General features: G+C 43.1%; 1 protein-coding gene across 1 annotated transcript in view; it reads right to left on the reverse strand.

Annotated features, from left to right (window-relative positions):
• Nucleotides 1–3,664: 3,664 nt before the first annotated feature.
• LOC138467530 (zinc finger protein 182-like) overlaps nt 3,665–13,156 on the reverse strand; it is a 332,475-nt gene continuing 322,983 nt past the window's right edge. The window contains exon 10 of the mRNA XM_069607635.1: nt 3,665–11,554. Within this exon, the coding sequence (XP_069463736.1) occupies nt 10,380–11,554 (1,175 nt within the window). The 3' untranslated portion in view covers nt 3,665–10,379. The remainder of the gene's footprint in view (nt 11,555–13,156) is intronic.

Here is a 13,156-nt window from a genome sequence, read left to right on the forward strand (position 1 = left end):
GGTACTTTCTGTGCGCTGGCAACACTGAAATATAAAATCCCCTGCGTCAACAGTGGGATTACTTCCTGCAATGTTGTCATCCTGAATTTTTGTGGTTTGACAAATTTGTTTGCTGGGCGCAAGTCTAACACAGGGCGCATGGTGAGATACTTCTTGGGTACAAGGAAGTACACTGAATAAATACCCTTGTTTACCTGATGAATGGGGACAACTACTATGGCGCCTTTTTCTTGAAGGATCTTCACCTTTTCCAGCAGAACCTGCAGGTGTGCTGGTTGTTTTTCGGTGGACGGTATCGAGGTGGCCGCCGGAACTCAATACAATAACCGTGGGTGATGATCTTGAGCAACCACTGGTCTGAAGTGATTCCCTCTGACCGGGGAGGCATGGGAAGAGACCTGGACTGGCTAGTCATTTTGAAGCGGAGGCCGGGGAGCCTCTTGGGGTGGAGTTTCTGCCCTTGCCTCTTCGTTGTCCCCTCTGCTGTTATTGGCTGTTGCCAGCTGCGCCTTGTCCAGAGGACCATGGGGTACCCTTGCGCCATACTGGTTGTGTGGAGGAAGGGAAAAAGACTGGCCCCGAAAGGAATGGCGAGAGTTTCCTCCCCATTGTTGGTAAGATCCAACAGTGATCTGATTAAGAGACTTAAGAGTCTCATGCTCTTTTTTTGCCACCTCCAAGGCATCATCCACAGCCTTGCCAAACACATTTTTTGTCTTCCACTGGTTTGTTTATTAAGGAGGCCTGCGTCTCTGGCTTAAACCCTGAGTTCTTAAGCCAGGCGTGCCTTTTGAGAAGAGTACCCTGGGCCAGAGTTCGCCCCACCATCGCTGCTGCATCCAATGTATTTTTTAGAATGTTGTGGGTCACCTGTTTTCCTTCTGAGACAATCGCCAGTAGGCATGATCGCACTGGTTCAGGGACTTCTTGGAGGACTTCCTGAAGCAGGTTCCACTGCACATCACTACAACTCGCAAGAAGGGTTGTATTATTAGCAGTTCTTGTTGAATATGCCACCGAAGTGGTGATGTATTTGCCAAGGGCGTACAATGTTTTGCAGTCTTTGTCAGGAGCGCTTCTGCAGTAGATAGTGGCACCCCAGCCCTCTGCCTGGTGGTAGTGACAACCAGGGAGTTTGGAGTGGCGTGCCCTCAGATGTACAACAGGTCAGAAGGAGAGGGGCGAAGCAGTTTCTCCACCAGAGGGTTGACAGCCCTTGTAAGGGAAGGGGACAGCAAAGAAGGTGCGAGGCGCTTCTTGATGGAATTTAGCAAGGGGATTGCCTTACTTGTGAGGTTTTTTCCTTCAGAATGTCCTCAACAAAGTCAGTGTCTTGAACATCCTCCTGAGTGGCAATATGGAAATGGTCTGCAGCCCTTTTCAGGATTTCATTGAAAGCCATCTGATTGTCAATAGGAAATGCCTGCCTCTGTGGAGGGGAGGAGGGGGGATCCAGACAAATGGCATTTGGGTCAGGAGTAGATGTGGGGGAAAGCCAAGGTGCTTCAGAGGAAGCCTGTAGAGACAGGCTGATGTTGACTCCAATCGGGGCACTGGTCAGGTGTGTTCCGCCCAAAAGGATTGTTTTCCTGGCCATAGATATCCTAATAGACCTCTTCAGGTTCCAAGAACTCAAAAACGTCTTCCTGTGGAGTTTGGCTCGAAAGCCTCTGCACCTTTGGAAAACTAGGGCTGGAATCTTCCTCCCTAGGTCTCTTAGGGGTAATAAACTTTTCAGAGAAGCCTACAAACTGTGATAGTTTGTCCACATAGCTCCCAATCCTCACTCTGGTCCACAGGGATGAACCAGAGGGGTCAGGAGGGGGGATAGGCTCTCCAGGAGGAAAAGGGTCCTTAAAAGGAAGGGACTTATCAGACAAAGCCTTAGAGAGGGGCTGGGACCCTTCTGAATATTCCTCTCAACGTGAGGGTGGGCATTTTATTCTATTTGCCGCCGAAATAATAGCTGCAAGACTCTTGCGTAGCTCCAGTGGATGAGAGGGAGATTCTGCCGAAACCTTTGGGGCTGACGGGCCCCCTAGACGGCACGTCAGCGTTCGTGTGTGTTTTGGAAGAGACACCCTTATGGGTGGAATGCCCGGACGCATGTCGAGACTATGAATGCTGCCGATCGTGAGGATCGGTAAGCGCCGTCGAAACATTCAGAGGGCCTGTTGGCGTCTGATGCTTCCTCGACGTATCCGTTGAGGCAGCTTGTGGGGTTGTATGTTTAGCCTTCAATAGTGCGGGTGTGCCCTGTCGCTGGGGTGTGATCTCTGCATAGCAGTGCCGGCGGCCTGCCTGCAGGGATGGGGACGGGCATCTGGGACCCGGATGGTTCCACAGGAAGGTCTATGGCCTCCACATCTGAGCCATGGCTGCCACTAGAGTCTTCGTCACTCTCGGCGACATCGCCTATGGGGGAACCACACTCGGCCTGCATCGCGTAGGCCGCCCACCGGTTCGTCTGCCTATCTTTCAGCGTCTTTGGGTGAAAAAGCTTGCAAGACTTGCAGGATCGCTCGTCATGGTCACGAGGTAAGCACCTATTGCACTTGCGTCAACCGATGCACCAGTCGCCGAAAGCAGTAGACGTCTTTGGGGTAGGGGTCCACAAGTAGCCGTCGAAGATGAAAGTCGAAGACTAGACAACCATCCGTCGTGGGACAAAGAAATTACTGAATTTGCAATATATTTCTATCGAGCGCCACATAAGGCGACCAACTAGTTGGGTGGAAAAAAACTATCTGAGGGACCTCGACACGTGAGGATTTTGGATACACTACACATCACATCCCCTTTTGATCCTCGAAAGAAAGATGCAATACTCTGCGATTACCATTAGGTGTCGGACTATATGCACAGTATGTGATTCTAAGCAGATTAACAAGCATCAGAAATACAAATATTAGATATTCCAGGTGTGTTGAGTTGACACTAATTCTTTGGAGCTGGATTTTTGATGGTCTTGTTATTAATTTAGGCAGAGAGTCATACAATGCTAGTAACTTTTTATTTTATGCAAGAGTACCTGCTTCATTCATTTTAGATTTGTTTCTCATATCAAAGCGTATCAAGCGTATGATCTATAAACATGCACTCTGCTTCTTTCTAAAATCTAATCCCATCTGATAATTGCTTAGCACATTTTAAAGAAAATTCTCCATCACACTAAATGCCATAACCAGCATCCTGCTAACTCAAGTCTCCTGCATCCTTCGAGATCTCCTCTGCAATTGTAACATTTCCTCCATAAACAAATACCCGCACTCCGGAGAGTTGCTATGATTTACCATTGTCAGATGCTTTGAACACAGTTTTACCCTTAAACATCCACCATAGCAAATCCCAAGGGTTGGGCCTGTTGGCTCTCACAGACTAACATCTTCACTCTCGGAGTTCACAAAATTAAAAGTAACCAATTGCAGGTGAGCAACACTGCTGCATTGTACAGGAGCTCACCAATCCCCTCACCACAAGTGGTGGCCCACTTGCTTTGGAAGAAAGATATCCTGAGGTATTAAGTTTGTCCACTAAATTCTTCCATTCTGATGCATGCGTAACTGATGTGGTCACTCCTTGGAATTAAGTGATGCTTGGATTCAGAACACATACGCTTGTGTTCGCTCTTTTGGCGACACTGTCTCTCAGATTTACATCTTACCAAAAACATGCATTTGCAGAGGCAAAACTTTTTTTTTTACTAATAATAGTTTATTGAAACTGAACCAAAATATCCCAAACGAGTACAACTTTACCAACACAATAATTACATATCTGAAGGAAATGCCATTTTGGACAGTAGTTCGAAAACAAGAAAAGCCAACTCCCCAGCCCCCACCCCATTGCTTTAGGACACTTTCTCATGTGAAAGGAGTTATTAGTAGCACATAGGTATGTTACATTCACCACTAACCATCAGCATCTTAACATTTATCATCTTGTGCTGACATCAACAGAGTATGGACTCGCCAATCACTGCGATCTAGACATTTTGGATGTCTGATCTCTGTTACACTTGCCCACATTTTGTAGAGTGGTAATATGTACAGCACTCCCAGGGATTAGTGTTTGGTGCCCATTAATAACTCAGGTGTAGCTCTTTCTTGGGTTGCTATTTTCACAGCAATGAGTCTCTTTCTTGGGTTGCTATTTTCACGGCCATGAGTCGACACATCGAGATCAAGTGACCAGTATTTCAGCTTCAACAAAATAATTCAATGACAGTCCGTTATGGTGATGGGAAGCATTTTTAAAATTCAAACATACCAGAAAAATGTGATTTTGCTACAAAAAGGATATACAGTGCTGGGCAATGGATTTTTGGCAGCACTCTGCAACATAATATTTTGACACCCCTTGCCTAGAAATAGTGCCAAATGCCTTTAGGGGCAATTTGGCAGCTTTTAGCTGGTGGTGCCCCTGTTGGCAGCCTAATATTGTCTTGCTCTAAAACTACTTTTGGGAACAGATCCCTGGTATCAACCAGACTTACATTTTGAGGTCATTTTGACATAATCTAAAATGTATTGAACTATATGTGTCATTTAGTGACAGAACCAAACAATATGCATACTCTGTAAGAAAATCTTGATCACAATTACATCAGCCTGGGCACTACAGTGCATGGCCATGTTTGCTCAGCGTCCAAGGTGGCCACTTAAACTTGTGGATAACGTTTTAAGTAGCAATCTGAGAGCTTAAACTGCTGAGTCAATGAATGTCACTTTCGTGTCCAGATATTTCGAAAGTAACATACTGCACAACCATATTTTTATTAATTGACGACACTAATTGCAGAGTGCAAGTCACTTCTTTCCTAACTTCTTTAGTGGTGTAAGGAATTCTAGGTGTGCTTAATAGATTTTATTCACAGCCGTCAGTTAAGCTGATTATGCTTTTGTCCTTTTTACAGTATTTTGATTTCCTGGTATATGAGAATTCTCAACCTTTCCACCCTGAAGAATGAATAGTCATTGGCTCTGGAAGATGAATCTCTGAGAGTGGTGCTGGTTGTATGTTTTAACACCACTGCTGTCTTACATTTGCTAGGAATAGTATTGCTTCCTGCAATCACCAAAGTTATTTGCTTAGCTCCAGTAATAAAATAACACAAATTATCTAACAAAAGACCTAGGTTTTTCTGTGTGATCAGTAAAGCTCCAGTGCTGGTCTGAAGTGCAGATTGGGGAGGTGCTCTGCCCTGCTTTCCATGCATGGGATTAACGAAGCTATCTGCCAGAATAACTAATTCATTTATCCAGTGAAGCACAGTGGTTGAAGTATTATGAAGTGATTGTAACTAAAATTAGTATTTTCCAGGTAACCAGATAATGCAGAGGGTGGTTTTCCGCGGTCAGAACAATGTCCAAATCCTGTTACTCATGATGTACCCTGATGACATAAAACTGATGCAGAAGACCACCAAACTGGTAATGAACAATTTTATTCTCAGCAGTGTTTGCCATATTTCTATACACCCGTTTATTTGCCAAATATCTTGTACGGGATTGATCCTAAATACAGGCTTTGGTGAGGCAAAAAGTGAATGAGAGAACACCTTTTATAAGACAAGAGAGAGGAGCAGCCTTGCCCACGATAAGCCCAACAGCAAAGTCAATCTCTTGTTTCTGTGTCATAGTGCAGTCTTTGTGAGATGTTCTCATGGAACCATTGATGCACTTTGTTACGATAATGCAGATTAAAGTTAATTGTTCAGCTAACAGACGTTCAGGTTCCGGAAATGAGAGGAGACATGTAAAACCTGGCCTGCCATTTGAGAGAGGTGGTCGCCCTTTGTCTGAGGTAGATGCAGAATTGTGCCTTTGGTTTTCGACAGGCATTCAGAGAGACAGATCTGTCAGGCCGAAATAGAGGCAACCAGCCTTGTGCGGTCTAGTTTGCGAACGACATAGGACTATAGGACTGATCAGAGGTAGTATTGACCACACATCTAATATAAATAACTTTCACCTGAGGATGGAATTCAAGCTGAGAAGGTCACTCTGCAGGAGTACACCGCAAATCCAGAAGTCCAGTTCCTTTTTGTGAGTGGCATGATGCAGCGTGCTGAGCCAGTCTGCTTCTACAATCTTGATTTTTTTTAAAGTCAACACTGAGTTCTGTGGGTAAATGGACAGCGTGCCAATATAAACTGATTGATCGCCTCCATGCTTGTTTAATGTAACACAGAAATATCTTCTCTTGGAAGAACGGATACCTCACATACATGCAGTAAGATTGGATACAGCTGAGAATGGTTTTGTGGACTGTTTTCCTTTCTTGTAACTAAATAACACAAGTTTTAAAAAGCCCACCGTCGCGACACCCCCTACCTTTGGCAAGCCAGTAGCACTTAAACCCCAACGACATTAAACCTTTAAGAAGTTTAATTTCCAGGGCCCGGCAGGTTTTATACCAGATTGAGGGCCAATCTTGATGATTCTAGACTGTAGGTCAATTAATTCCTTCCATTGAGAAGTAAGCTACTGTTGCAACTATCTGCCTTGACTGTTTCAAGCTTAACTACAGGGAAGAATGACAAAGTCACGTATCATGCTCTCTGAAACCACACAAGGAAGGATTAGGAAGTGGCACATAGTGTGTTTCACATAGTGTGTTTTTAAGCCACAGAGGAAGCGCTGTATTGTGTCAAGGACATATACGATGGACAAACAACTCTACTAGATGACAGCATAATTGAGGATTATTCACAGAAAATACAGAAAAGTGGGGATTTGCTGGGACCAAGTGAAGTCTTCACTGAGTGTTAACTGGAGATGGGGCCCTAGAGATAAGAGTAGGTCTGGTGACAAGGCACTACTATTACAATTTAAGCCAGGACTTTAAGCTAAAGGTCTTCGTTCAAGTCAAAAATCGTGATTTGTATTGGTAATGGTAACCACCAAACAATTAACCATAAAACCCAATAACTAGAGCCTAATAACCATATTCCCTCTTGGTTGAAGGAAACGATCTGGGCCAGAGTCTACTGCTTGAATGACTTTAGTAGAAATTGGTTTATGCCGCAGAGCTCTAGGATAAGAAATACACTGGTTGTTCTTTCCATATTGAAGTAACACGAGTTAAAGCTTTGGTCTCCGAACTCCAATGTAACAGCGAGATAGCATGAAGATTAAGATTTCACTCTTTTACCATTAGCTATGGAAAGTTTGCCAGTTATGATAGGGTGAGAGTTTTGAGAAATGGGTATTGGCAGTGTTGATCCCTGCATCTAGGTATCAGGAGTTTAGCAGTGACAGAAAAGGAAGACAGGCTCCTGCTGAGATGGTGTGCTCTTCCACCAGTGACCCTGATAGTGGAAGGACAACAGCCCATCAACTTCTTTTTTTTGTTTAGAATTGAAAAAGCAGTACATTAACCCAATATTCCAGAGAGCACATTATCCCTGAATTTGGAATACACTCTATAGATGTCACATTGATATGTAAACAACTTAATTTTCAACTCTCCATTGGTTGAAATCACCAGTTTAAATTATTTTAGGCCCCAACCTCTGATAGAGGCAGGAGGGCTATAGGGTTAAGGAGGGCACGTGGAGAGAATGATGCAATTCTACCTAGGGATTTTAGTATGGCCAATACCTGTTTTCCAGAGGCTATTGGCTCGTTGCTCTGTGGTATTTTGGGGATTTTTCTGCGATCTCTTGTGTGAGGCCACTCTGCTAGATTTTGTCTCAGTGCATCCAAGCAGGCTTTCACCTTCAATATGTTTAAACTGAAACGTCTGAGAGTGCATCCACTGATTCAGTCAGTGTGGCCTTATGCATGCTGTGTAAATTCTTGAACTTGTCACACCACACAGACCCCTTTACCTGTGGCCCAAGGACAAGCCATGCCGGAGAGTCCCCTGGAAGTTATATTTAAGCTTTCTTTGTCAGCATACTTCACACTCAAATCAAAGCATAACCTATCTACAGTCCTGGTGACAAGTCAAGGATCCCAGAAGGGGTTCTGCCTAAAGCTCCTCAAAGTGTGCATATGCTCAGGAGCCAAGCTAGCTTTGCCCTACTCGACCTGTCTTCTTGAAGTCCTCTACATTTTGTGAACGATTCCTGAGAGTAATGCAGAATGGTATTGCCTGTGCTTTAGAAAGACCATGTCTTACACTACCAGGATCCCTGGATTTCTTTAAAAATCTATTCCAATTTGGATGGTGCTGAGCAGCCTAAAGGAAAAGCTAACATCATGGCTGTGACGATAGAGATACTTTAGTATCATTGTTCTTATTTATCACTGTCTAAGGACATCATTGACAGATGGGTTTGATGAAAATTGTTACCCAGTGTTGATTCCTGTAGCCATGTCTCCTGCAGCATTGCTCACTGAATTGCAAAACATGTATTAAAGATCTTAAGGGATATGCCATTGTTGAAAAGCACATTATCAGTGTGCTTGTACTTGAATGCGTGATCTGTGAAGTTGATCCCCCGTTGTGAAATACAGAAACGAAACATGGCTTTTCTGACATGAATAAGGTGGCACATAGGTATTAATAAATTGGAGTCTTGTATCTGCCCCCTGCTAGCTCAAAATAGTGCTCTCCAAGCAAGATACTGATGGTTGTGGGGAGGCGAGGTTGCCCTTGTCGCTCACGATCTCGCACACCAGGGATATTCAAAAGCCTCTTCCATGATACCAAATGTACTTGATTGCAGCAGTAATGGGGGCATAAGGGATCCACCTATTAACAGCAACTAAACAGTAGAATTCCCATGCATTGTGCACTGCTGAGACACCGCTTGCTTGCTAACCTGCTTAGTACTAACATGGTGGAGACCTCAAAGGAAGGCTTGGTCCTTATTATTATTTGCCTTTATTTCCCCAAAACATTTAATTTGTATTACCACATTAGAACATCAAAATGAAATCTCCAAACAATATACCTCAAGGTCCCTCGCTACCCCGCCCCCCACGGCACAGAGTTGTTCCACGAATAAGATCAACTATAAAGTTTGCTCATGAGTTTACATGATCCAAGGTATATTGATTAAATTAAAGGATGTATGTTTCACAGGCAATAAAAACTTTAATCTAGAAATGGACCCAAATTGCCCTTTTTCAACCCTTTTTCCATTTCCTCTGAGATTAGATAGGATCTGGGCCGTTGATCCTGGGCAAGGTTCTTTTTTTGGCAAAATAAATTGTAACCAGAAGCCCATGGCTAAGTAACGATTCCAGGCTAGCAATACAGTTGCATCTACCTAGCACTGTAGAACTCTGATTAATTTCTGGATGAAACAAGTAACCTGGTAACTGGTTCAGCATTGTGTCAACTAAATGGTAGACCCTCACTTTAGGCCAGTGCAAGGGCCCCCAAATGGTTAGAAGGCACTTTTCTTTCCAGTTTACGGTAAGCTGTTACAGTCTTGGTAGCATAAATTAAACTACGCCTCTTACATCTGAAAAGATTTGTGGTTAATTTCACTTATTGTCTGTGATCTGGTTTTTGAGGAGCTAAGTCAATGAGATGGATTTGGTTCGAAGGCACTGTTTTTTATATCCCAACATTTGACCGTTGCAGCACCCCACTCTCAGGCCTTTGTGCCATTAACTGGCTGAATATGTCTGGATTTGCAAGAAAGACACTTGAAGCAGCTTGACAAACCCCTGAACTATTAAAACCTGTAGACAAAAACAAGTTAAGTATACAAGTGAAAGGAAGTCCTACAGTTCATTCCTCCCCTGACAAGCGGAAGACAAAATTGAACTGAGGAAGGAGAAAAGTGGGAAATGCCAGTGACAGCAATAGATGTAGGAAAGCTGTGCCTGCACATTTTGCCTATTTTCTAAGGTAAAGTTCCACTATTGGCCATGAAATGTCACTATCATGCATGTCGTAAAGGAAAGAAGCTAGTTTTAAGAGTAAAATGTATGTTCAATATGTTGTTGTACCAGAATCTTTAACATTTAGCTTTTGTTGTTTTCTAGATTAGGCTGCCGGTCCTGATTTTAAGAAAATCCTAATTTTTTCAATTGAACCCTACAGATAACTAGTGCAGTCTTTATGTAATAACTAAGATGCAGACTCTTGCTCACCCTATGACACTATCAGTGCATTTAGTTTGCTTAATGGAGTGATCATGGAGTGATCGACATGCCTCTAGGTACATAATGGCAGAGTTTTTAGTCATAGCCAGCATCATCATTTGCATACCCCATGCTGTGCTTGAGGAACAGACTAGTGCTCTGCACTCTGTTGTATGTTACACAGTGGACATAGAATATTTGTTTAAGTTTTCCTATTGAAGGCTGTCTATTGTTCCACGGCCATAGCATAACTCACTGCAAAACAGCCCATACCATGAAATGCGTGGAACTCATTCTTCGGCCAGGACAAATATTCTTTTGCTACCTGTCCTACTCTAAAAAGAACACAAGTTCATTATTACTGTCGAAGGTCAACGTAAAATTTTCTAGATCGCCAGGATTGCTTGTGCCGGTCTTGCTCTCCATCCTTTCCTCTCTAGGTTTGTGTGTTCTGAGGTGCCTAATAACATTTTTCTTAGCTCTAAATTTTTTTCCACATTCAGGACACTCATATGATCTCTCTTCTTTATTGGTCAGCTCATGTCCACAAAGTTGACCTATTGTTTCACAAAGTCTTTTTGGTTCTAAACACTGATTAGGTATATTTTCCATGTGGGTTCGTTCATGATTTCTAAGATCATTCAACAGACTGAAGCACTTCTCACATTTGGCACACTTATATAGTGTTGCTGTTGCATGTGGCTCCTGGGGTTTCACAGCATCACCTTGCATACTAGAGCTATGATGTTTCTTGCGGTGTTTCGTTAGAGTTCCCTTTTCAACATATCTTAGTCCACATTGATTGCACTGAAAAGGTTTCTCTCCCGAATGTGTTTTCATGTGTCTAAGCAAGTGTGGTTTGCAAGTATATCTTTTCTCACATGCAACACACTTATGAGGTCTTTCTTCGGCATTTAATTTATCTGTCTGATGAACATTACGATCAGATCTTTTTTTGAAACTTTTGTCAGAGTCAGTGGATTGATGGGCCGATTTGCCCAGGTGTATCTTCTGATGCGTAATAAGATGCATTTTCTGACTGAAACTTGTCTCACATTCAGTACATTGATACGGTGTGTCCCCTGACTCACCTGTATGGGTTATTTGATGGGTAATCAAATGCACTTTCCTTCCAAAGCGTAGCCCACATTCATTACACTGATATGGTCTGAATCTTTCATGTGCATTTTCCGGACAAGTAGGAAGATTGAAATCCCTTAGATCACTATCATGGTGACTGAATGCATCTGGCACATCTAATTTGGGTCTTCTCCAATATAACACTGTATTTGCTGAATCCAGGAAACCACCTTCACTTTGAGTAGTTTCCTCTCCTCTTGGGTGATTAGTTTCGAAGCAGAATTGGTTTCCAGGGTTTTTTGCATTATCTTGGCACTGAACACCCTCTATTTTTACAATGGGCGATGACATGTTGCAAGGTGATGATATTTTATGACCGATCAGAGACTCACCCTCGTTACCGTATGTGTTTATTGTTCCATTACCTGTTTTATTAAAACGAGAGTCAGATCATTACACTTTTACAAGAAAGAAAACAAAATTGCTATTACACTAACTATGGTATAAGCAACCACATTTAGTCCTATGGCTGATTTCTCAAATTATGTATGCATTATGCTGCTATATGAATATTCTGTCATATATGTAAACATTCATATACATGTACCATGTCTTTTAAATGTATGTCAGTACATGTACCGTGCCATATGTATGAATGCATATGACATGCATTTCTTACCGTTATAGCATTTCTGATGATTGTATCTGCTTAGATTCACATGCTGTGCATATAGTCTGACATCTAATGGTAATCGCGGAGTATTGCATCTTGTCTTTCGAGAATCGAAAGGGGACGTCGACATGGGTGTGCTTGTAACACTATCCCTAACTTGACGTGTAGTGTACCCAAAATCCCTTACGTGTCGAAGTCCCCCTGGTTGTATTTTTTCTGCCGTGTGTACAGATAGCGAGAAAGGAGTAAGATGCCTATGTTCCTTCTTCTCCGAGCGCGGAGGAAGGGTGGGCGCATGTGAATCTAAACAGATACAATCATCAGAAATGCTATTACGGTAAGTAATGCATGTCTTCTGATGCTTGTGAATCTGCTTAGAATCACATGCTGTCCACTAGCGAGCAGTACCCAGAGTTGGTGGTGGGAAGTGAGAAGGAACAGTAATAGTAGTAGAATCCAATAATTGGGTATAATCCCTGTGCCTCTTCTCAGGAGTTCCGTTCTCCTTACGTCCTCATCTATTAGTGACTCTCACTAATAGATGAGGATGTAAGGAGAACGGAACTGCAAAGAATTATGAAGAGAGGATTCATTACTTACCAATTAGTATATGTCCAGCTGTGAAGAAGGCCATGGGCCGAAACACTTGTCGCCAACGGTCACTACTTGCTACTAAATTCTGCTTCAACTGGAGCAGACTGTGTGGTGGCATTAAATCTTCTTGTGCACTTGCGGTGGGAGCTCTCTTTGCCCGCACGCAATGCGACAGTGAGCATCAGCCATATCAATGACTTCGCTTTAATTACAAAATACCTGGTGAGCTTAGCCTCTCAAACCAACCCAACAACCAAGTTTACTCCACCTGAGAATCAGACCTAGAGTATCTAGGCAGTAGTGTTTTGTAAAGGTGTGTACATAACTCCACGTTGCTGCTTTGCAAATGGACTCGATAGGCACATTTGCAGTGAATGATATGGAGGCCCCAATGCCCCGAGTAGAGTGTGCTCTAGGTTTGAAGGGCAGATCTCTCTTGGCAAGAGTGTAGCACAGTGTAATGCAATTTACAAGCCACTTTGAGATGGCTGATTTAGAGACAGGGTCCCCTTCTCTACCAGCTGCCACTGAAACAAAAAGCTGGTTTGTTTTCCTTAGTGGTTTCATTTTTTCCAGATAATATAGGACTGCCCTGCGCACATCAAGTGTGTGGAGGCTCCTTTCTGCCACATTAGTGGGGTTCTGGAAGAAGGTGGGTAGTTCTATTGATTGGTTCACATGGAACTTTGAAATGAATTTAGGCGCAAACCGTGGGTGAGTGCGCAGAACCCCCTTATTTTTGTGAATTGTGACAAATGGG

The sequence above is a fragment of the Ambystoma mexicanum genome, chromosome 4q (assembly GCF_040938575.1).
Source record: "Ambystoma mexicanum isolate Mex_15411 chromosome 4q, UKY_AmexF1_1, whole genome shotgun sequence".
Classification (NCBI taxonomy): domain Eukaryota; kingdom Metazoa; phylum Chordata; class Amphibia; order Caudata; family Ambystomatidae; genus Ambystoma; species Ambystoma mexicanum.